The sequence below is a fragment of the Phalacrocorax carbo genome, chromosome 7 (assembly GCF_963921805.1).
Source record: "Phalacrocorax carbo chromosome 7, bPhaCar2.1, whole genome shotgun sequence".
Classification (NCBI taxonomy): domain Eukaryota; kingdom Metazoa; phylum Chordata; class Aves; order Suliformes; family Phalacrocoracidae; genus Phalacrocorax; species Phalacrocorax carbo.
Window position 1 is genome coordinate 27,914,858 of NC_087519.1, and position 25,409 is coordinate 27,940,266.

General features: G+C 44.0%; 1 protein-coding gene across 2 annotated transcripts in view; it reads left to right on the top strand.

Moving 5' to 3' along the window:
- Positions 1–4,281: 4,281 nt before the first annotated feature.
- INPP5D (inositol polyphosphate-5-phosphatase D) overlaps positions 4,282–25,409 on the top strand; it is a 55,050-nt gene continuing 33,922 nt past the window's right edge. For both annotated transcript variants that reach the window (XM_064457216.1, XM_064457215.1), the window contains exons 1-2: positions 4,282–4,509; positions 9,464–9,527. In XM_064457216.1, coding sequence (XP_064313286.1) covers positions 4,376–4,509; positions 9,464–9,527 — 198 coding nt within the window. In that variant the 5' untranslated portion in view covers positions 4,282–4,375. The remainder of the gene's footprint in view (positions 4,510–9,463; positions 9,528–25,409) is intronic.

Genomic DNA, 25,409 nt, shown 5'->3' on the forward strand with positions numbered 1-25,409 from the left:
CCTCATGTGCTCCAGCTCTTCCCCCTCTCTGGGCAGTGACACTAGGACCCATGCAGGACACAAGGACCCCCCATGTTTGGGGACAGGGCAAGTGGCAGAAATGGCATTTTGTCTGTATCGAAACTGCAGGATCAGGACAGGTCTGCAGAGGGAGCTCCCAATTTATAGTCTGGAGGGGAAATACTTGCTGGTCTTTGTAACACAAGTGCCGAGCTATGATCCACACCGCAACTGCTCTTATCGCTGACGAACCCAATGACTTGCAAGCGTGGCTGTTGTTATTAGAGAGTATTATTGGCATATATGAGGCACTGTGTCAAACAACATTGCACCACTTCCAGGAAAATGCAAAGGCATGGGTGTCAGAGGAAGGGGACCTGACCAAGCCCAGAGCAGCATGAGAGTGCTCAAGCTGGAAGGCTTGAGACAGATTTTCAGCAGGTTTCTGAAGGAAACAGCCCCAGTTTTGGTGAGAGAAAAACTATTCTGAGTCTATGGTGTGATTTGAAAGGAGGTATTATGCAGTGAATAGACAAGGGGAATGACCAAAAATGAATGGGTACCAAGGGAGACATGTCAGCAGATGGAGCTAGGAAAGCTTTACCCATGCCTCTGCTTTAGGAACCAGTGCTTGTTTGATGTGGCTGTATTCTGTGTGTGTGCACGTGTGGAATGGCTTCAAGGAAAATACATTTGTTTGCTTTATTGGTGAAGACTACCTGCTTTCCAAAGCGGTCTCAGAACGCATCCCCTTTGGAGAATGCTAGCAGATCCTTTGCGCTGTCACTGCTCAGGTCTGTAAGTCTGTTTGCTAAATATCCCCACCCTTGCTGATAGATTTCAGGGGTAGTGGGAGATGGGACCCTGATTCTTTTCACTAACTAGGTTTGTTTCAGGGCACCTGGAGGCTGCGGGTACAATGGGAGTGAAGAGATTTCGTGACCTTCACAAATACACCTGTAATTTGCTGAGTCTTTCCCAAGCACCAGGTCAGTAACATGCTCGGCTGGAGTAGCACAGAGCGGCTCAGCTAACCAGTACTTTGTGGGTATTACTCACGTGCTCTTTAGATGTAGGCCAGAGTCTAAATACACCTTTGTGGCCAATAGCCTGTTATGAGAGAATGTTATATTTAGACTTCAGGAAAGCTAACTGCAGTTCTATACACTTAACCTCTCTCATCAGGTATCCTATGAAATACTTCTTTTTTTGTGACATAAAAATGTGTATTTGACAGCCTTCCATCTGACCAAGCCTGGCAGTGCCTGTGGCACTGATGCAGTGCACAGGCTTGATATATGTGGGGGTTTTGGGTGACCACTGTGCATCTTGAATGATGTTACAGACAGTATTTATCCACTGGTTCTAGACAGGCTGGTGAGCTCACAGCCAGCTGGTACAATACTACCTGGACATCTGTAGCAAACCCAGTTTAAATAAAGTGCTTATTGCAGTGTCTGAGAGACAGCTTGGAATAATACACTAATGTGGGGGAAAATAATGTTTGCTTTGTCCATAGACTGCCAGGGCTGCAATTTTTTATTATCCAACATCAAAACTTGTCGTAGTTCTTTGTCTGCGGCCTTGTTCTCTCAAGTAAGTTTAAATGAAATGCTGCTGCTGCTGCTTCTGTTGAGTCTGGGTTGGATTTGTCTCACAGATGTACCCATTATTCTTTTGTTTTACAGGGGTAGCTCTTACATGGTGCTTTTTCTTGACTGTGGTATGACAGTGTAGACTATTCAAAGCGCATTCTATTCCTTATGGAAAGCTTAGGGCTGTGGCGGCTACATTTGTAGTGTTGCCTGGCATGTAAGTGGTGCAGGCACTGCACTCCTCCTCTATGGCAAACACTCTAGCTCCCCTCTAGATAACTTCTCTAATCTCTTCTTGCTCAGATCTCTCACTAGCCTTCTCTGGCACAGGTACCAATGGAAGGAAAATGCATGGTATATGTATCTCCTGCAGAACAGCCTCTTGTCTCTGTGTGGGACAGAAGTTGTTATCACTGTCCTTTGGGAATCGGGTAGTTCGGGATACACATGCACTTGTGCACTGACCATGCAGGGATTGGTCTTTCTCCAGTGCTTCAGAGTTCACATGCCAGTGCCATGAGAAGTAAAACAGATGCCATTTCCTCTGCAGGCAGTGTTGCAAATGAGCCATTAGGGATCACAGAGCTGTTTATGTTAGGGGATTGGGACTCACCTTTTGAACAGCTGAAGCTGTACTATGCTTTCTTTTAGGACTAAAATACAGAAACAAGCCTGTGCATCTTATTGCCACAATCATCACATGTGTTTGGATCCCATCCCCTTTTTTATGTCTCCAAGTCAAGGAGCTCTGTGTGGCTGGACAGGGGTTTCACACATTGGAAGGAAACAGCTGCAGCTTGCTAAAAGCTGAAGTTGGTGGCAGAATAGATAGGAGTTGTGTTAAGTATACAGCTAATCAGTCTCATATGTCTAAGCAGGGCTTGTACCTCTCTGCTACCTTGTGTTAACTTGCAGTGGATCAGGAGAAGCTCTCCAAACACAGTTTCATTCCAGCAAAACTCATGCTGTGCAGCAGCCCTGTCCATTCTGCCATCCACATGTGGGTCTATTGCATGGAGAGCACTGTGAGGTCAAGCAGTGGTTTGACGCTCAGAGCTGTTCTGCTTCCTGCTGCAGCTGTGCTCCAGAGAAGCTACTTGAAGTATCAGAAATCTCAAGGTGGTGGTACAGGTGAGGCCAGCAGCACACAATGGCTAGGCAGGACTGTCAGAGGAGCTGCACGGTTCCTTTGCCACATGCAGATGCTCTTCTCAGTGGGGAGAAAAGGGTTTGTAACCACTCTGTAGCTTACAAGAGCTTACGGCTATTGTCCATGCAGAGTCGCTTCATGCCATTCAGGATCCAACTTCATTTAGGCACCTGAATTTATGGGAGTTTGCCTCCTAAAGTCCTGTGTGGATCTGGGTGAAGCTGAAGGGCAGGTCCAGTTGAGCTTATTTTGGTCTGTAGACAGCACTTGCTTAGCGTGGACAGGAAGCCCTGCACGTTGCAGTTCTGCCCATTTATAAGGGTCATATACTGGCTGCACAATTTTGAATTGCTGGTGCCCACAGTTTAATCTTAGTGGCAGAGATTAAGCTGGACACTGCAGAGCAGATGTCTGGGTACTGAAAGCACCAGGAAGGCTGGCAGGGATGAATGTTGGGCTGTACTGGTACACCCTCCCTCTCCATATCCAAAAATTCTAGACTCTCCCAATTTGGTGATAGGCTGCTCTCTCCTGCCTTGCTGTCCGTGCTGTGTACAGGGGCAGCACTCCATATGTGATCCAGGTACCGTGGTTCCAGCACCTCTTCTGGGTCTGGGAGGTGTGGGTTGAATAGGGCTAGCAGTGTCCTGGGAACTCTCCCTCTGTACTCTGAGTCCCAGCTCAGCTGCTGCTTTTAGGTATAGCTCAAATGTGCAGAAGTGCTGCCTTCAAAGGCAGAACGGTTGGAGGTACAGGGTAGGCAACTAGATTTGCCATATAGGAAGTGCCCCTGTAGCAATGCTCTTGCTTGCAGCAAATGTGCCCCTTGTTGCTTTGCCTTGGAGATGCAGCACTGAGCACAGACAAGGGGCAGATGTACAGACAAAGAAAAGGGAAGTGAAAACTCCAGCTCTCCCCTCTGACGCAGGTTGCCAGACATGGCTTTGCTCCATCCCACCTTTGGGGATTTAGAGTAGGAAAGGTCTTTGAATCTATCTCACAGTAGCTGACAGGGAGCTTTGGTTACAAATCACCAGAGCAAATCAGCCTCTAAGTCTGCTTCAGCGCATCAAAACATACAGGGGACACCTAGCTAGATGTGAGGACTAGACAAGACAGGAATAGGGCAGTCAGTGCTAAGTATCCTAATGCACCGTGTGTTTCTGATCAGTCTGAGAATTATTTATTCCTAATGGAGACCTGTAGTGGGGTAGGACAGACAGACAGGAAAAACATGGAAACTCAAAGGGTCTGGCAAGAGATCATAAATGGGACGGCAGGCCGTGGAAGCCTGGGGGAAGAACTGGTGAGGGAGTAGAAGAGATACCCAGCTGGGACTTTTTGATATAGAGTATTACGACATGAAGCGGGAGGGAAAGGCAGGGAACATGGGCTTGCTAGTCCCTTCAGCTGCAGCATGAAGAGGGAGAGCAGGGGCTGCAGGAACATGTCATGCTCACTGTCTGAGCTGTTTGAGTTGAGGAAGTTGTCCGCGGCTGAGTTTCCTTTCCCTCTCTGTACTATTGAAACAGGAAGCTGGTGAGCTGAAGCTGCCTGATCGTTACACACAGACACACAGGCAGCTCTGGCAGCTCCTGTATTGGCATTCAGGTTTCTTCCAGCTCCAGCAATGGATCAGTGCTGGTACCACGGCAACATCACTCGCTCCAGAGCCGAAGACCTGCTCTCCAAAGTAGGCAAGGATGGCAGCTTCCTTGTGCGGGCCAGTGAGTCAATTCCTTCAGCATATGCACTCTGCGTGCTGTAAGTACAGCTTTCAACCTCGCGCTTCACGCAGGCACTTTTGTCCCTGCTCACGCAGGGTTTTACCCCCTGCACCCTCTCCAGCACAGAGGCAAACAGCCACTGTACCCACCGAAAAGGTGGAGCCCACATCAGAGCATGGCTGGTGTCACCTGGCTGGACCACAGGGTAGGGAAGGGTCGGGAGCAGGGCCAGGATGAACAAACCTGTATTCTTTTACTGCTGTACTGTTCACACTGCTCTTGCCCCTGATTCAAAAGGAGAGAATAATCAAAGATACTGTGGCTGTGCTCTGAGAGAAAATAACCTCTTGACTTCTTTGAGACTGTTAACAACTTGGGTCAGGTATTTACATTTAACAACTCAAGTACTAAGCTTGATACCCTCCTGGGCACTTTTCTTGCTCTGGTTCAGCATGTGTTTGACTCACCTGCTTGTATAATGCTGTGTCCCATTCAGCAAAAGGCTTGAAATAGTTCCTGACTGTGCATGATACACCTGGCACAGCAGTGATTCTACCTGTATCATTGATGTGGCTCACAGGGTAAATATCTCATGTGGGAAATAGCAAGAGGAGAGAAGTGCTGACAGCCCTGACCCCATGTTGTACATTGGGGCTGGGGACCAGAGAGCAAGGCCTCCTGCTCTGGGTTTGCGAGGGGCAGCTATTATTCCTGGACGCAGGAGTGCAGAGGCAAGAGGAGACTGAAGTCAGTAGGTGAAGTCTGAGGCATTTGACTTTGCATTAAGGAGAGGTAAGACATTCACTCTGTGCTTAGGAGAGGTCAAGACAGCCTCTGTGGGACCCTGTTCTGCCTGTCAGATCCTCTTTGCTACCATTGCACAGCAGATTAATAAAACTTATTTCATCCTTACCTTACATTAAATCACAAGCAAGTTTCTCAGTGTAGTTTCTTTCTGAAATTGTACTTCTTGCAGTGGTAAAGGTGGTGCTGCTGTTTATAACTCTGGTCTAACTGCTTGTCTCTGAGGTCAGACTTCTGGTGACAGCACAGTCTGCTGCAGAGGATTCATCTGCAGAAAAGCGTGGGGCTGGGTAACTGCCCTTTAAGTGTAGGTGTTGGACTGTCAGAGATCGGTGGCTGGTTAATGGGGGTGTACACAAAGCGCAGAGAGCCTCTGTGCCTGCCTGTTAAGATGTTTTAATACCATGGGGAAGAGTTACGTCTGGAGGGAGCAGAGGAAGAAGGGTGGCTGCAGAAGAATATCCAGGGCAAGGAGGAGGAAGGAGGGGCAATCATGTAGCACAGGCTTAGGGCCCAAGTTGCAAGTCAGGGAACACTTTATTAGAATACACTATTGCTTCCGTTGAGTGTTTTTAGTATAACCCCTTTGATTTGCCTTGTAACCAGTATGTACATGAAATATTTTTACAGAGTGATGGCGGGCATTATAGAAAGGGAAGGTGCTGTAAAAATGTCTACTAACATGCATTTGCATAAGTTTTTCCATTGTAAATGTTTACGCAGCCAACTTTGAAAGCCTTTTGTGACTTGAGAGACATGGAATCAGGAAATAGAAACAATATCATGACCAGGATTTTCTGAAACGGGAGCCAAAGGTTATGTTCTCAAATCCATTCTGAGGTGGCTAACATGAATGGCTTAATTAAAGAAATGGGGACCACTCAGCCTTGTCAGCCTAGAGCAGCTAGATCTGTGGTGCGAAGGCCTGGCACTAATTACAGTCTGAGAAATGTCACACAAACTTCTGTCAAAGTACCTAACAAGCTTTCAGCTTATGCTGGTTTGCAGTTAGTGAAGAGAAAGGGTTAAAGGTGGTGAATAAGTCTTTCCCTCTGAATGTCATCTTGACAAAATGGGCAGCTTTGCTGAAGCTGAAAACTTCCTCAGACATGTATCAGTTTCAGCTGTGTTATTGACTGGAAGGTGTTTGAAGTTTGAGCTCTTCAGTTACTTCTGTTTAAAAAACAGAGAGGCTGGAGACAAAGGGGGGTGTGGGGGTGTGCGTGTGGAATTGAAAGCCTAAATGCAAAAGGCTTTCACAAAAAGAATTATGTTGAAAGTGAGAAAGTGTCAACTGTGTATAGATAAAGAAAACAAAAAACCATGACATTTGCTCTGAAAAAGAAATGTCATATTCTACAATACAAAGCTCTAATATTTATTGGGCCGATCAGTCAAAATCCAGCAAAAGCACTTTTTAATTATCATAGAATGAAATAGTGATTGTCTTGAAGATCTGCTTTAGGGCAGTAGGATTTATGCAAATATAGACAAGTAAGGGAGGTGTATTTGCAGGGCCTTTTAAGAGTGCCTCCCCCCCTTCTCTTCTAAAACTGAGAGCAGCAGCATTTAAGTTTGAAGAGAGCTGGAACAGTCAGCAAATGTGGAGGGAATGCTCCGCCCCCTGCACTGCTGTCCTCTGCTCTACTGGTCGCACTGCCCCATAAAAGGCAAGAAGCAAAACCACTTTCCTCCTCCTTTCTCTGCGCCTGGATCATTTGATCTGCTAGCTTATTGACAAGAAATGGGCTCTTTAATGTACCTAGAGGAGAATGCTTGGATCCTGAAATCGAAAAGAGCCTGCTTAGTGTTCACAGAGTGCTGCACCTGAACTAGTATCATTCCTCCAGGGGAGCTTCTGTTGGTAGTTCATGTGTGAACAGCTGCAGGATTAACAACACTGCTAGAGATGACTCTCAAAGGCTAGCTTTGGGATCCCTCTCAGAGGATGCTGCCTGTCAGATGCCTCCCTGGGGGGATGGCCTCTCTCATGGCACGCTTAGCACCATGCCTCACATGGCAGTCCTGTTTAGGATTTCCAGGCGCTCCCAATATGCATGTCATCACCTGTGTATAAAAACAGGTACAGCAGGAGAGGAAAGAGAAAATACAAGCCTTGTCCCCTTCCCTCCTCTGGTTGTTTGAGAGGACAGAGAGATGACAAAGTACTTGGAGGCATGTTGAAGCTGAAGCTGATGTTATATTTATCCCCACATAGACAGCCTGAACAGCAGTTGAGCAATTCTGAACTCAACCCAGTTTTAGGGAGGACCTGGAATGTGACAGTAATTGGGACCACATAACTTGGCAGTCAGGATACAGAGGAGAGAAAGCCTAAGGGTAGAAATGGAGTAAGAGTCTTCTCCATCCACATGCACTAAATTAGGGGACTGCCAAAGAGTATTCCTGCTTTGTATCCTAGGAATTGCTCCTCCCTGCTCCTGTTTCACCCAACAGCCCTTCTTTCCTTGCTCTTCCACTGATCTTACCTGTCCTCGGCTTTAACCTCTTTACAAGCATTATGACAGCAGCCTCGTAAGGTCTGTGTGTTGGGGCACTTTCTGTGAAGGTAACATGGAGGGTCCTCTTGTGACACAACAGCCATTGAACTGGTTTGTTTATCAGTTTCATAATCTCCACACACACAAATTTTCTGTCATCAGCTGCATGAGCAGTTCTGCTTAGCCCTGTTTGCATATCAGCAGGAGGAAATGGTGTAAGAGAACTGCACTGACAGATAAAAACAAAACCCATACCCTTCCTTGTGGCATAGCCTCATCTGGCGTTGATTGCCCTGGGCTTCGTGAAATTAGCAGTGTTGTGGCAATCCAAAGCAGTTGGGGATCATGTCTGTGACTTCCAGCTCTATACCAGATCCTCAGATGTGTGAATGAATAGGTGCCTCTGAAATGGTCTTATATTGCTTAGTGAAGTAGTACTGAGCTCTGGGAGCAGTTCTAATTCTTTTGTGTCCTTTGCATTAATGCCATCAAAAGGTACAGGTTCACATGGATACATGACAAAATCCTCCAAACACCCTATAAACTCAGCTATGATTTATAAGTAATTTCTTTTCATGTCCAAATGCTCTTCGTGACTCCTTGCTGCCCAAAATCCTGGTGATCTCTCTTTCCCTGTCTTGCATGGAGTGACTCTGGAAGGCATGTGATGAATAGACTCAACATAATTGTAAAAGAGATGAGGATGTTTTATTGATCTGCCTGATCTCCCCAGCTAGGGGGCTGACCTCACCCCACATTTCATGACGATTCCACAGGTAATGCAGTGTTACAGCCAAGGAAGCTCTGAGAGAGGATTCCATTATTTCCTTTGAGAGGAATGGGTTGAAACCAGCATTGTTTCCTGGCTTAAAGCCATATTGCGTGTTTTAAGAGTGCTTTGCAGGTGACTTAAAAGATTTGATCAATCTGTTGTTCTCTTGGGAGAAAGGTAAAAATATATTTTTTTTAGTCAACACTTCTTGCGCAAGCTCCACAAAGCTCAGCACCTGCTGAGAAAGGTCATGCTTACCATGTCACAGCACTGCTCAGGCTTCCCTTGGGCTCTTGTGCATTCATTTGGCCTTCCACTGGGCAAAAGACTCCTCCATCCCCCCCTAAATAAGAATCTAATTGAATTTAGCTGGGAAAAAGTGTTCATTATGGCTGATTTACAGATGCACGTGTACAGTGTTCATCCATACCAGGATAGTGAGATGGGTTTTCATTTAGGCTTTATTTGGTTTTTTTTCCAATACAAGTCAATGCATGCACTAGCCCTTCAATTTACTCATTCATTGCTGATTTTGGCCCTGTGGTTTTTTGGATTTCTGCTTTTTCATTCCTTCCTGAGACGCCTACTCTACTGACAGCTAGAGCCATTTGGTGTTTTCTTCCTTTCTGGCCAGAAGAAGAGTTGAATAACTCACTCTGAGGCTGATGCTGATATCACTTTATGCAGTGACATCTGTAAACATGTCTCAATGACCTTCTGACAGACTAACACTTCAGGTTTGTGTTAGTTCACAGACTCCAGAGAAAGAAATAAAGAGAAATGTTTAAAACCCTTGTGCATGAAGCCATCTATGTGTCTCAGGATCTTCCAATGACTTTTCTCATGCGGAGGGGTACCACAATGCAGTTCCCTACTGGAGATGGTCTAACCATATCTCTTCTGATCTGTTTCAGGTACCGGAATTGCGTTTATACCTACCGAATTCTGCCTGATAAAGAAAATAAACTAATTGTCCAGGTAAGCTGTGCTGTCCGCCATTCGGTCCCATAAAGATGCGCCTAAGACTGTGCATTGCTTTTTTTCAAAGTAGTTCTAACACCAAGAGAAAAAGGCTACAAGGAGTTAAACAAATGCCCCCAGCCAGCACAGCGCTAGTCTCCAGTTAACTGCTATGGAGATTTTAGTCGAAGGTCCACTGCTATGGCCATCAGCACACCCTTTAACATGTGTACCTTCAATTCAGTGGCAATGCCATGTTTTATATAACAGAACCTCAACCCTTTTCCTCTGAAGCCAGCATCTTATCAGTACATCATGATCTTTTCAATCCAAAATTGCAACACAATTTACCTACACCCAGAGAATGTAAACTGAATTGTGCTCTCAGGATCCAGAAAATACCAGGATTGAGGGCACAAGTTTCAGACCTTCTGTTTATTCCTGTTCTGCTTTAGGATCCTGAATGAGCCACTTCCCTTTCCTGTACCACCTCTCAGCCCTTGTTTTCTCAATATTGGTCATGGAACTTGGGGCAGGGAGGGAGGCATGGTCTCTTACAGCCCCAAGAGATGGGTTTACTAGGAGGCAGTGGAGGCTGTAGCCTACCCACCCTCTTAGCACAGCCAGTGTTTCATGGGCATTCCCTGTAAAATGAAATGGAAATGCCCATGCTACCCACATGCGTCTACATGTAGAGTGGGTCTATGTTTGTTCTTTCCTGTTTCAGATGACACTTAGCTTCTCACACTAGAAGTCCAAATTTCTACAAACTCCACATGTAGCTCACATGGCTCAAGTGCACCATGTGATTTATGTATTTCCTGACATGGTTCAGGGACATCAGTTTTTCTTTGATATCTGCACCAAAGAGGCAACATATCAGGTTCTCATGATCAGGTTAGTGAGAACACTTGAGTGCTGGCAGCTTTCTTTCAGTTGTGGGCTGTTGGTAAGAATTTTGGATTGTGTGTCCTGGGTGCACACACCCAGTCTGGCTCCCTCAAGAGCCTCTTTTTGGTGGCTCAGGCTTGGGCAGTTCTTACTCAGCCCTATTCAGATGCAGCTCCGCACAAACACAGTTGTGTTGCCATGAAGGCCAATTCCCAGCTCTCGGTGCTGTGCTCCAGAGGACTGTGTGCCCAGGGCCAGCCACCAGCATCAGCGTGGTATCCCAGTTGGCCTCGCCAGCTACAGCTGGTTTCCCCAGAGCCATTGAGATACCTCTGCCTCACCTGCCACAGCACTTCTGCTTAAGGAGGAACTGACCGCAGGACACTATGCCAGACTTGACCTGGGTCTGTATGCGTTACCATGGCATGTTACCAAAGCTAATCCATCTTCCCAGAGCACCGGGCAACAACATGCATAGGAACCTGTGCAGGCTTTGCAGGCTGCTAGCATGGGACCAGCACTCAGCTGGAATGAATAACCCATCAGTCTGATCTGGCTGCACACAGCATGCTGCAGACTGTTTGTAGTAATACTCAATTTTTCCCTATCATCTGATATATCTCAGCATTATTGTCCTAAATAATGTGTTTTGGCATATTGTGCTGGTGTGATGATGTGTTGTGATGGTAAGATAGGTGTCCAGAAGGTGATATAGTTTTTATCATTAGTTACAATACCTAAAGCAGCCGCAGAGATCAGGATCTCATTGTGCCAAATAGCTTACAAGTGAAGCACCCCAGGCAGGGAGACTGGGGAAACCTGAGGCCCAGGGAATAGGTAGAACTATCCAAGTCCCACCGCATCGCTGTGGCAGAGGCAGGAGGGGAACCTGGTGCTGCTAACAATGTCCATGCTCTTTTCACTGGCACTGTGATGAGGAAGGGAACTTCGGGAGCCCTAACTCTGAATGGGTTTGCAGTATGAGTTTGGCAGCTGCTTTGTCTTTTAGAAAACAAGCACAGAAATGACCATATGTTGGCTTTTCACCTGGGGGAAGAGAAGAAAGGCCAGAGGTTACTTGAAAAGGCAGCTACACAACCCTATACTTTGCCCTTACGTACCCTGGATGGGCCTTGGCATCCTGGGCAAGCCCTGGCCCCCTCCTCGTACCTCAGCTGCCCTGCTGTCATGTCGTGTGAGTGATTCTGGACATGCAACCTGGCCTGCATCCTTTTTTAGAGCGTCTCAGATGCCGCAAGTTACAAGAGGGTTTGAAATCTGAGTTCAGAGCAGTGTGCCTGTGCGCAGACAGCTCTCCAGAGAGTGCTGGGCTGCAGGCTGCTCCCAGGATCCACCAGCTAAGGTATGGTGCAGACTTGACATATAGTTCTGTACATTACATCTCAGGAAGGTGTGAGTTATGTTTCCCAGTTTGTACTGCATCTGTAATTGTTTCTGCCATGACAAAGGGCCTGTTTTCATGTACTAGTCCATTTGTCCGCAGATCAGAGCACTGCAGCCATAAGAAATCTGTATTTCTCTCTGCTGTAGCAATTGGCGACTCTCATGCTGGAGAAAGGTTTATGAACAAGCAGAAGGTGCGACTGATGTCCTCAGCTCAAGCTTTCCCCAAGACAGACACCTTGACTTCCTCACCTTCTAGTTTTCCATAGAGAATTCTGCAGGGTATTATTTACAAATAAGTATGTCCTCATTCTCTCTGGGGAAGGATTATTGGACTACTGCTGGGTCCAGATAGAGTTATTAGGACTCCAGGGGACCTTTCTGAATGAAACCTTTTGAAATCTGCTCGATTGTTGTGATTGTGAGGGATTTCTCTTGTTTACATGTTGTGGGATGCAGAGGGACTGTGGTGGAATACCTTTGTATGCTGGGCTGCCAGGAGCTGTAGGTTGAACATCAGGAGTAGGCTAAATAAAGTGTGTTGTTAACTCATGTTTTGAAGACACACCTCCTCCCATTTTGTGATGCTTTACTCCAGTTCTGAGGGAGAGGCAGAAGAAGGGGGATGTCGTCTTCTGGCAAGAGATACATGCAGTGAGAGTTGTAATTGAGGCTCAGAGCAAAACAGTCTCATGCTGGCTGCTGTTCTTGGTATGTTGTTCCAGTTGGGTCAGGCACCCTTGGTTGCTTGTCTGTTGCGTTTTGCATGAAACAGAAACTACTTAATGTGTATTAAAGGATCAGATTTTGAAAAGAATAGTTCTGTGCAAAGATGTAAAAGCTGTTGAATAGGAAGGAGTTTTGACATTTTTAAAAATCCCATTAAAAAGGAAAGAGTCTACTAATCCTATGGAATTAGAGAAGGTGTTAAATTAATACGCAATCAGTAGATGTTTCTTATTTCTGGGTTTATTAAAAAAATAGGAAAGATTTGATACTAAATTCCAAGATTAGCTTGTATTAGTTACAAATATGGGCCCTAATCATGCAGTGTGACCTTTTTTGCCTGCACAGTGCTCCTTCCTGAAGCTAACAAAGTTGTCTTCCTGCCCAGATCTGGGCTGTTGTCTGTCAGGCATTTTTCGTGATGACAGCAGGTTCAGATGATGTGTAATATCACAGCTACATACACAGCACTTGTGACATGACAGCTCTCCCTCTGCCACTCTGTAGAGTTTTTTCACCTTTAAAGCTGTGAGTTGCTTCATGCTTTTTTAGTCTTGGAGAGCAAGTTTCATTTTTCTTTTTTAATTAGAGCCTGGTCCAGCACTAGGGGAATGATACTTGATGTCATTTTTTGCATGGTTAAATTAATTGTTCAAGTACAGGTGGCAGAAAGGGAGGTGCACATTTTTGCATTCAGGCTGAAGAAAAAAATATTTGCATATGCCCTTCCAGCATTTTGTGGCATGCTACGTGACCTGCCATTGGGTTTCTGCATCTGCAGCAGCTCTACAGCTGTTAGCATAGTCAGGAACCCCTCTTGTCTGCCATATCTGGAATCAAACTGGTATCCTCCTAAAAAATACAGTGCCGTAGTGGTTACAGTCATAGACTTTTTTGTTTAAACACAAATATCTGTTCTTTCCCTTTTCTTTTGGGACTGCTGAATTTTCTCTTTCCATTACTTGAGGCTTCAAAATATAGGCAAAGAAATCCATGGTTTGGATGAATGAAACTTTCATCCTGCTGTTGAAAACATATTTAAGGAAGGAGGGGAGGAGTAGTAAAAACCCTTTGAAACACAGGATCTGTAGCAGCAAGTATAGATCTTTGTCCTTAGGTTGAGAACAATTAGTTATTGAGATATCTCTGTTAGCCTGCAGACTTCCACTGTAGTAAAACACTGAGAACTGAGAAGCTGAGACAGGAGGAGAGCAAAAAACGTACTGTTACACAGAGATCCAGGAGCAGGGGCTAGAAATCAACTACCCCTGACTTAGCTTAGCTGCTGCCTGCCTGTCGGGCAGGTCACAGCTGGGGTGCTTCGACTTTCTTCTCTGTAAAAATAAATATGATTGTCCCATGATCGAGTGGGGAGGCATAATTAATGCAGAATTGTTGAAAGTTTGGGGACAAGCTGAGTGTAATCATGCTTGTGCAAAGAGGGTCAGAGCAGCAAAGAAGCCCATGGGAATCACAGGATCAAACTAAACACTAGACACTAAAACTGTCTTTCTAAGCCAGGCATCTGTGCTCAGTTCTTGCCATCCAGATGTACAGAAGGTAAAACTTTCCTATGCTGTCACTTAACGTGTCTCATTTACACAACTAGCTGAGGTGTCAGTATGACCCTCGTTACTGCACAATCTTAATTCCTTCTGATCTCAGCATCTTCTCAATGAGGGGAAGTGCTCTTGTTCCATTTTACAAATGGGGAACTCAGTCCCAGCCTGTTAAGGATTGGGTTACCAAAAATAATTTTAAATAGCTGTCTCTTGCTGACTTTCACAGGATCAGATGATGTGTGTGGTATATCAGTCAAAGATGCCACGTAGTTAAAGCTGAGTTGTATCTCTCTAGTCCAGTGGGAAGAAACAGGTTTCTGACCTGGGTAGGCTAAATTGTCCATGGCAGGTCCTGTCTGTTGCCTAAAGAGCCCAGAGAACCCCCTTAGACTGCCAGACTTGGCAGGCTGATGTCAGGTAAGGAGATTCCCATTACAGCTGACTCTTGTTCAGTGTGAGAAGAGCTGAGGTCAAAAGCTGCTGTTGAAAAACTGTGGTACTGCCTCAGCTTAATGTTTTATCCTGTTATTGCCTTATACTGCAATTTTAAAAGCCCGCTGTCAAGAGTATAACCTGCCTCCTAAGTGAGGATGCTTGAAAGGGGTGGTGAGAAGGAAAAAGGCACTGGATTTGGCTGGCCAATACATGCAGATTGGTATAGGGTAGTGTGGTAGCATCTTTAAAACCCTGTGGAGTTTGATCTGTCTAGATTTCTGGTTCATCACAAATAGGAGTTCACAGCTTGTGTTATCTGATGACAATCTAGCTGTTGTGCAATCAGTCATTTCTTAGTGGCAACCAGATTCCATCTTAGTTTATGTTCATAGTTTATCAGATAACACTTCATAGGTCACTTACCTCATGTGACTCTGTGTGAAGGCAGGAGGGAGGTATCCTGATGGACAGATGTCAACATTGCACAAACGGGGCTGCCATCAAAGATGGCTTTGCTAAAGCCACTTGAGACAGAGTCAACCTAGTAGTTCTGGGAACAGCTTTAGCTTGTTGCTGAAGGTGGAGTCTCCTTAAAAAACTGGGGCATCTGCAGAGCAGCATTTTGGTAGCTCAGTGCCGTAGACAGATTTTATAATCATGTTCTGTATGCTTCTGTGCTGTGCAGCACAGTCTGGCCTTGAGTTTGAGGCAGGCACAGACTCCCAGTGCTTTCTCATGGGCATGACCTAATGTTTTGGCTCAGACATGTAACTTTCCTATTCTGCAACCCAGAACTTGAACCAGATATATTTGTCCACCACCTCAGGGCTCAGGCCTCAGGCCTTGCCTGACCACTGTTGCTTCCTTCTGGCAAGGCTGCTCTTTCCTTGTCCTTCTTGCCAACCTGTTTTTTTTTTGTTGTTGTTGTTGTATTACCCTTAAGTCTGCTTTCCCATTCATGCCACTAGCTGAGCTCTTGCTTCAGCTTGTGTATCTGCTTTGAAATGTTGCAGGCTGCCAGAGATTGAGGCTCCAGCCACCCACAATGAACGGTGTTTGGAACTTTTGTCTGCCCCACGGGAGGGGGCAGAAACAGAGCTTTGGCTTGAGCAGGAGTAGGAACCACTTGACATTTTCAAGCAAACTGGAACATTTTAAAAAATGCATTCAGGTGAATTCTTTGAGTTTGAGCTTTTCAGAGGTTATCACAGTGTTGCCAGGATGTTGAAGAAAGATGTTATTTCAGATGGAAAAACTGGATCACTCTTTTGAAGAAGTCCAGGCAAGCAATTTTGAACTATTCACCTTTTTTTCTTTTCTTAAATTAATTTCTGTGAGCATGAGCACTGCTTGCATTTATGCTGAAATTCACCATTGCCACAAAGGCTTTTTAAAAATTACTTATACTTACTACTTGGTGCAAAGGAAGGGTCTGACCCTATTTACTTGTAGGTTTTGCTGACTTCAGTGAAAATTATAGATGCCCTGGCAGCATTGTTTTACATTGAGTGATCATCTAGCTTCCCCCCCCCCGCCCCCCCCCCCCCCCCCCCCCCCCCGTAATTTTTTCTGGTTTGATACAAGGCTGTGTGCAACAGGAAACAAATGGTGCTATGTGAGCAGTTAGAAAGCAGGCCAGCGGCTGTGACTCACTGTATCAACTGACACTGAAGCTGTAGGTTGCCGGTATATTTGTAGCACTGGCTCCCAGAAGGTAGGAGAGCTGATAAATACTGAGTATAGGGTTTCCTGCTGAAACCCTCCGTCTTCACCACACTTCTAGAAACACATTTTGGGGGAAATATCTAGATTTGTACTCTGTTGCTAAATATGCCAGAAAGACCAAAATCCTCTGACCTGGGACAGGCAAGACATACAATGAGAGGGCTGCCTTTTGGCGTCAGCCGGTTGGCAGGATTGTCCCTGCCTCTAGGCAAACTTCATTCTGGCTTCTGTTTATGAGTCCTCCAGGGTGGAGCTCAGTGTAAAAGCTTCATCCGGCATGCTAACCTACTCTCAGCACAGACATATGGCTGCCCATCCTGCCAGCATGATCTGATAAGAGCATGAGTTTAGGTCAGTTCCTGCATTCCTGGTGTCACTGCTGTTGTCACCAACGTCAGAGGCAGTGTCTGGCTGTGGCACATGCAATGCCAAGTCCCTTGTGACCCCTTTGCAGAGAGATGCAAAGTTTTTGTCCTTCTCTTTGATACTGCACTGTAATCCCTATTTGCTGTGCTGATCTGACACGCATGGCTAAGGAAAGGTTTTCTGTAGTAAGGATTTTGTGATTTGCCTTGTGTCTATCTATATCTGATCGAAACTTTTCTACTAGGAAATTGCACTTGAGCTGGTTGGGATGGGAGATAATGCAAAACAAAATCCTTTGGGTGACGCTCATGGTCTCCAATGAGGTCAGGGCAGGCATGGGCCTATCCAAAATATCACTTGCAGGCTGCATGGAGACTGTAAGCCATCCATGGTCTGCTTGCAGCCGAGAGGCATTGGGCACTGTTGGCCTCCCTCTGCATTGAAAGGCAGGAGGAGATCAAGTGTCCCACCAAGGAGGATGCTTGGTGGGCTGGGAGACACTGGGTGGACAGCCACCTGCTCCAGGTGGGCATATGCCAGTGGGCAGGGGTGTGGATATTGGGGCTGGTGTATTGCCAAGGTGGGTGGTGTGACAGCACCACACAGTGCGTGCCAGTATCCCTGGCAGTTAGAGGGGGGCCATCGACACCTGCATTGCTGTAGGGGAGGGGAAGGGACAGCAGTGTTGCATGAGGGGCACAGGGGGCTTGGAGGGAGTATTTCAGTTGGAAGCAGAGAGGGGTTCACCAAGGGGAAGGGAGAGAGCCAGGAGTCGCAGCCCAGTCTTAAGGTGAAACTAAGTGGTCCTAGAAAAGCTTTGGAGTTGGGACCCCACTGAAGAGTCAAGAGCTCGTCGGTGTGCAGAGCTACAGAACCTCTATGGGAAAGTGGGATTTTATGCATAACAGTAAATTTCAAGAATAGGTAATGCCAAGGATGGAATTGATTTCACCTAAACAAGAAAACTTGCTGTGTTTGTGGTACTCCATTGGCACTGAAGGGCTGAGGTGTAATTAGGATGATTACTTTTCTTGGACAGAAACAAGGGACAAATGGACAACTGGATAATAATTATGAGCAATGTCTCAAAACATGGTTAGGGAAACACATTTCTAGTATGGCCAAATACATAATTTATTTATATTAAGCTTCACTTTATTACTGAAAATGGTAGATATTGTGATTTGAATATTTTTAAATATAATTTAATGTTAATTTAAATCTGTTTGTAAAGCTTTTTACAGTCTTTACATGTAGGACTTAAAATAATTCACAGTCAGGGTTTAGCAAAATCTGTGCACTTCACGTTTCTGCAAACTATCCAAATCTGTTTATACAAGGAAAATGTTTTTTCCGCTGTTGCATCTGAGGTAGGAATAAACATAATGCATTTCACAGGTTTTGAAAAAACTGTGAAAGAAGCAGCATTTAGTAAGAGAACTGGGTATTTCCTGAAACACATGCATTCCTGCTACTGAATCTCTCAGTATACAAAATTCTTCATACAAACAAACCATATCCAGCTTTTGTCTAGTTTGAACCCTTCCAGAGTGTTTCCAGTTTCCTGAAAATATTAAAAAATAGTTCAGAGAAGGTGGCTTAAATCAGGCTAAAGTGATATTATATTTTGTTTTTCAAGCTTCAAAAAATGAAATCGGATATTTGAAAGCTAATGCATGCTATGAAGTGAAATCCCTTTTCCTTTTATCTGGATGTGCTTTCAGATAAAATTTCACTCCAAAGAGTGAAATGCCAAAGAATGAAATATACTTCTCTTACAGTTTGCCCTCCAACAAATGTGTTATGTCATAAAGCCTTCATCATGCTCAAACAACTGAAAATTGCGAATAGGCAATCCTTGCTGAATGTTCAAGAGCAACTTCCAGGTGCTGCAAAATATTTTAAGATTCAGAAGATAAAGATTAGGGCTGTTCAACAGGAACCAGTTTAACAGTTATTGTTTTAGAAGAATTGTTTCATCATATTATCCTTTTGAAAGGCTTTGACCACCCACAGCCACATACCGAGCAGCTCTTTCCCACTCCACTGGATCTTCCAGTTCCCGCTAAGAGGGCTCGAGTGCACAAACCATCAGGTTTGCTCTTGGCACAAAGGTGGGGCAGAGACTTTGGCTGGGGTACAGGAATGAGCAGCTGGGAGGTGGTGGGAGCCTCAGCCTTCAAAGGCACAGAAGCTTTCTCCAGCAGCAAATATACTTTAGGAAGTTCTTGCTCTCCCCTCACCCCTCTGCAGACTTCATCCTGAATCAACCATTTCTGTGGGCACATTTTAAAGGAAGGGGTAGTAACCTCTGCTTATGGACTGAGAACTATAAGTAGGTTTTTGTGCTTGAGAGGCCTAATGTACAATCCTAATTGAGATGAGCACCTTGGGAACGCACATCCCAACATCTCCAGGACTAGCAAAATGAAAACTTTCTTGATATTCTAAACCTCCTCTGGCAGATGAGAAAAAAATAATTGAAAACTTACATAACCAACATTATCAACAAGAAAATATTCTAGTTTTTCAGTAATTTGATGGATGTTAGTTTTAATATTATCAGTCACATAGCATTTAATCTGTTTGATTGCCTCATCCTTTTTGTAATTTATATTTCCAAAGACTTCTGATGAAGCTTCATAACTGAATTTAAAGTATTCAGGGAGACGGCAGATTATTCCCCTTTCAGTAGTGTGGAAATGAAGCACTGTGTTTCATTGCTTCTGTGCTTTGAGGCATGATGGGTCACAGAGAAAAGTACTCATTTTCAGGCAAGTCTTGAGTTGTTTACTCAAAGAAAGAGACACTAATATCTTGTTGGTGCTGTATGAGGCCTTTTGTCCTGACCATTTAAGATATGAATAAGTCTTGGAAAACATTGCTATTGAATTTGTTTACAGTAAGTCTTATGGCAAATATTGCCATCTGTACAAAATCGTTTCTGCACTTTTTACTGACAGGGTGATGCCTTTTCTTTTTTAGAGATGTATCTTGATTTGCTGATGAAATGTATCACTGCAGGCTGTGTCACCATACAGAGATGAAACTCACCTAGAAGGTCACAAGTACTACTTAGGCTCCAGTTAGATCTTGCTCACGTGATCTGCTCTGCAGCCTTAGGGGACAGGACAAATAAGCAGCAATGCACGTAGTGTCTATTAGTTATATAAATATAAAATATAAAGATACGATAACCCTTAAATAACAACATGTTCAAGTTGAAGTATCATCCTGGTTCCACTTGTTTTAGATAAACAAGGTCTATTCTACCAATACTTTTCAAATTTACCTTTTGGTGGTTGAAGCTATTTCTGTTTAAAGTTCTAAAAGAAATGTAGTATCCTTTAGTTTTAAGATTGCTGCATAAAAGCAAAGCACACAGGACTTGATTTCAAATGACAAAAGGTTTTAGGGAAACAAAACAGACTTTAGCAAAGATAGCTCAGATTTAGTCATTTCAAAGTCCCTCTGAGAGAATGAAGTCACAATGCAGCTTTCGGTTGTCCCAGGTCTTTGCCCAGCTGTCTGATTTCTTTTGTCTTCAATTTGTAACTTCTGACAGAGTTCTTGGTTCTCATGTGAAAGTCTAAGTCGGACGTTCTCCTATTCCATCCTATAGCTCTAAAGAACTTCCTTTCCAGTATTTTAAAAGATAACACCCAGCACAGCTGGGTTCAGCATACCCCATGGGCCAAGAATAGCAAAGCTCTCTGTGGGGGATTGCTCTGTGTTAGTAGGCTATTAAATTGAAGTTTCCAGATATCTCTGTATTAAACCTCATTCTCCAAAACTTGACAGAGATGCAGTGACCCGTGTTGTTTAGAAGTTTTAACTCAGTATAAAGTATTCTTTGTGATCGAATGAAGTAGAACCCACATGCAGCAACGAGCCCTAGTTACAGAGGCACAAGGTAGCCTTTCCAGAAGCTTGTCTTCACTGAATACCACATCCCTGCACATGCAAAACCAGAGACCTTGGGCTGGGTCCAATTTTAGGGGGCAAAGTTTAACAAAAAAAATTGTAACACCACATCCCCTATTTTTATTCCAGAGGTGCAGTTCAGGGAAGAACATAAAAAGAGAGGGTTTGAAGGATGTTTTTTGTTTGGGTTTAGTTTTGTGGTTAGTTTTGTTTAAATGACAGTGCTTCTTCAGGCTGGATTCTCTATATGTTCAATTAGTAGGTATGATTCAGTGCTTACTTCTAATCAAGTAAGGGTTTATCTTACTCCTGCAGTAAATGAATGAAATAAGGGACAGTCCCTTGAAAGAAAGGACGAGTGGTGACCCTTAGTGTCACAAAAATAGAAAACAGTTGCTGCAGCTTAAAGCCTGAGAAATTTTGCAGGCTGAAGACAGGAAATTGTAACACTACGGTGCTCACCCTTATCTGTGCATTGCTTATGGTTTTTAATTATGCAATCCCAGAAAGTTATGCAGTATGATGTGGTGAATGCCGCTGTTTTACATGCACCTTCTGCCTGCATTGCTTTGCTTCAGCAGTGTATCTTCAATAAGCAGAACCTCTTTAATCTTACATTTTCTCTTTTCCACTGTATATTTTATGTAATCTGTGCATATTTACTGCTTGGTGTCTATTGAAACTGGGATTCATTCAGCACAGAAGACAACAGGGAAAGTAGAGAGCTGGTTATGGATCCTCTGCTGTCTGCCTGCACAGGTTAGAGGAAACCCCCAGAAATGTAGCGTAGGACTGATCTGAGCTGAGAGGTCCTGCCCTGCTGTGCAGGCAGAGCCAGTGTAGGCACATCTTCACCTGCCTCGGGGAAAAGTTCTTTCTCATAGGACTTCAGACACTTCACACTGATGCCTGGGGACGTATTTATTGCCTTCTATTGAGGGAAAAGCTGAAGGGCACTTGGGAATTTCCACCAAGAATCAAGTATCAGTGACCTGCAATAGTTTCCCCAGCTCAGTTTCTGTTGGCAGTGAGTGCTGACAAAATGAGAACGATGACCTCCACAAACTGCCTTCAGAAATGATGACTGTTGCATTTGCTGCCTTGGTTGCCTTGCTAGCTCTTGAGAACCTGCATTTTCAAGCTTGTCTTGGTAATCACTAAAGCTAGATACTTTGTAGAAATGAAAATGGAAATTTTCATTTGACTTCAAGTGCTGAAGCTTTTCAGTGGAAAACCAAAAAGGACAAGACTTGTGATAAAATCACGAGAAGTTGTTAGAAGTAGCGTAGTCCGTAACTTTTACTGAAATTCTACCCACACACTACAGAAGTGCTAAAAAAATTGCATCAGATCCCCATGGATCTGCAGTCCTTGCTCATTCATCACCAACTCATCTGACTTGCACCCTGTAGCTAAATTTAACACCAGCCCTGCATGTTCTGTCATGGAACCATACTGTTGTTTGCTTGTTGTTGATGTAAATCTTATTTATTATAACACACAGAACAGCTGAAAGGGTCAGTTGCTCAGGAGATTTCTCTTGGTGCCACGAGTTGGATCATAATATGCTTTGTTGTTAAAACCTTTTTTGATGGCTAGAGTTTGAATGTTTTATTTAGTCCAAAGGACTACCTGGAGTACAGGGTGTTGATGCTTCCTACATTTGCTTGGTGTCATTACTAGCTTGTATCTAACTATATTAGTTAGGTATTTGGCAATTAACATACTTTGTGTGAATTGTGGCATGCTGGAGCAGAGTAGGATCTGAGTGCATCATTTTTTATGAGCTATGTCTTTACCTTGTGGGAGAATGACAGTTCAAAAGACTTCTACAGGTCCTTTGCCTTCCAGAACTTCTAATATGTTTTTCTTTACGCTGTAGAATATTAACAAGGAACTTGAGCTAAAAATCTGGCAGCCAGCTATACTCTGCTGAAATCTCCTTTCAATTTTCCTTCACTTCAACAGACTCTCTTAATTTACAAGTGCCCCAGTTCTGCCATGGGAGCACTTCCTACCTGTGAACATGACCAATCTTCGGGCTGCTGGAACAAAGCCTGGGTGAGATCATGCAGAGGAAAGCTCTTACAAGGCCAGAAGAGATCAGAAGTGGCAGATATGACAGCCAGGATCTTTTTAAGATTAACTTAAATTGGGATTACTTTCCATGCATAGAGCATGGTAAGCATTTGAAACTGAGCATGAGCAAAAAGCATTGTACTTTGTGCTTCCCAAGTCTTTTCTGTGACATTGCAGATAGGAAAAAGTGAGATGGCCATTTCGGCCAAAATTGGATCAGGAGAGAGTTCAAGTTTTAATCTAGATTTGTACTGTACCAGACAATTTGGAAGTGAAGTCTTGATGTCCCCTCCTGCCCAGTTAGCAACAGAGGCAAGAATGCTTATTTGTACCTAGTTGACTTGTTTCCAGCTAGCAGCAATAGGATTCATACTTCATGTGCATATTGCAATCAAGCAAGTAAGTAGGTACTGGATTTTTAACAAATGTTCTGTGCAAACTAGTGTGAAAGAAAGTGAAAATCATTTAGAATTCCCACTTTTTTTATACATATAAGAAAGGAATTGTGATGCAGCACCAGTAATTAATTTACAGTGTCTCTTAAATCAGTATTATGCTTAAAGAAATGGAACTTGTGGTAGAGGCAGTATGTAGTGGTATCCTTCATTTGCATTTAAGGAACAGAGGGATTTTTATGGGATTGACAACACAGTAATATTATTTATTATTTTCCTCTTTTAATATAGGGGTGGTTTTTTGTTTGGATGTCTGATTTTTCAGCCAGGAACAAAAGCTAGATGTAACACATACATAGTTGCTATTAAATTGCAATTCCTTGTTTCCTTCTGTGAATAATCTTTTTCAGAAGTTCTGAAGCCCTCTTTCCCAGAAGTCTCTGATTTCCATGATTTTCACCTAAAGTCTTAAAAGTGAAAGGCCACTGTAGCAAAAGTGACATGAGTAAGCAAACCTGAGGATCAGGACTGAACTGCATGCAGAATGGGACAAGAAAGTCTTCATCATCTCTCTTCTCAGAGGGGACAGGGAATCTTCACCTTCCATTCTCTCCAACATTATTCAAGTTATATAATTTACAGCTGCATTTACACTGTGCCATTCTCCCAAAAATTCATATGAATTTTTCCAGGTAAGGAGGTGCTGCTTCAGCCACCCACTGGCATCCTCTGCCTGGGTTCCCTGGATTCCTTCCCATGCCTCTTCTCTTGTACTCAGTTCCCCTGCCAGAGACCCTTTCACTAAGCTTTACCCAGCATCCAAACTCCCCTGCCAGCTCACAGGTTCCCACCATTTATTAAAGTCCATTCCTTTACCAACCCTCCATACCACAGGATCCCCCTTTTCCTCAGCCACCTGCTTGCTCCTCTCCCTTCATACTCCCTAGTCAGCCCCATTTCTTCCCAGCCCTGGGTGTTTCATTCAAAACAGAGTATGTTTCTGGGTGGCTTGTATTTTGGGAAGTAGCTGTTTCTCTCAGCTGTGATTCCTGTCTGTGATCCCGTTCCTGTGAAATGCTCCTGAAATTTCTTAGCACGAGATTTGATCTAAAACTAAGAAATATTTTCTAGCAAAACAACATTGAAACACAACCAGATTGCTTTAAAATGCTTTAAAAATAATTTACCAGGAGTTTCTTATCTCTTAGGTTCAACTCTTTAGTGAAACATAAAAGCTTGCTTACACAAGAGCCAAAAGGAAATTCTAAAATGCCACCTAGACTTCCTAGCTGACAGGCAGTCTTGAAGACATTTTTTTTTCCAAATCAGGAAGCCTAAGAATTTTTTTTTTTTCAAATCTAAAAGGAAAAAAGTTCCTGCCAGCCTTTTGCACCAAAGTAGAAGTGACCTAATTTTCAGCTTCCATTTGAGTTGGTGGGTATTGCAAGTATTTTATAACTTTGAAAACTTATTGACAGCTACTGAAATGCCTGAATGGGTTTAAATATCTCTTTTAAGGCACTCTGGTTAGAAAAGATTGGCCTTAAGCAATATAACCAGATGACCAGTTTCCTAGTTCCTCCTTGTGCCTTGGCTCAGGAAAGGAAAACACTTCCTCTTCCTTCTGAGGGCCCCAGACTTCCTGTGCCATCTATTTATACAATTGTTGTAATGAACCCCAAGTTAACCACTTCCTTGCCTGGCTTAGCATAGGCTTTACATCTTTTAAATCTCTCTTCACTTTATATCTTTATACTGCACTTGCAGCTTCTCTTAAAGGTATGTTCAGAGCTGCTTCTCAGCAAACCCATATTAGGAGTATCTTTGTCAAGGCATTTTGTTGGCCAGATGGCATTGCTTGGAGATAATGAAGAGGATAAGACTTAGGTTGAGCCCCATTGGCCTTTTTACACCAGATACAAAGGAAAATTAGATTATTTTAGCCATACAGAAACCTGTTGAAAGGTTTAGGTGGATGAATTTGGAAAGGGGATCACAAGATTTAACCAAAGACTAGTGATTAAAGGCTTTAGTCATACCTGTTTTAATGAAATGAAGAATCCAGAAGCCTGTTCAGCATGAACGCAGGAACAAGTTGTAGCTAGTTGTGTTAAACCATTGTACAGTGAGTGTCCAGAAGATGTAAGGGAAATTGATAACTGGAAGGAGCTGCAGAATTGAGGGCAATTTCTGGAGGACAGGAGACAGACACCAGGACATCCTGTGGGAAAGCCAAAAGGGCTAGAGTTAGAAGGACACCTGGAAGATCTGAGTGTCTGTGGTTTGGGGTGCAGTTGAAATGGCTGGGCTGCCCATGACGAGCATGGTTATGTGCATTTTTACTAGTCATCTTCAAGGATATAGCAGGATCTGGACAAAGAGGCAGCAGGCAG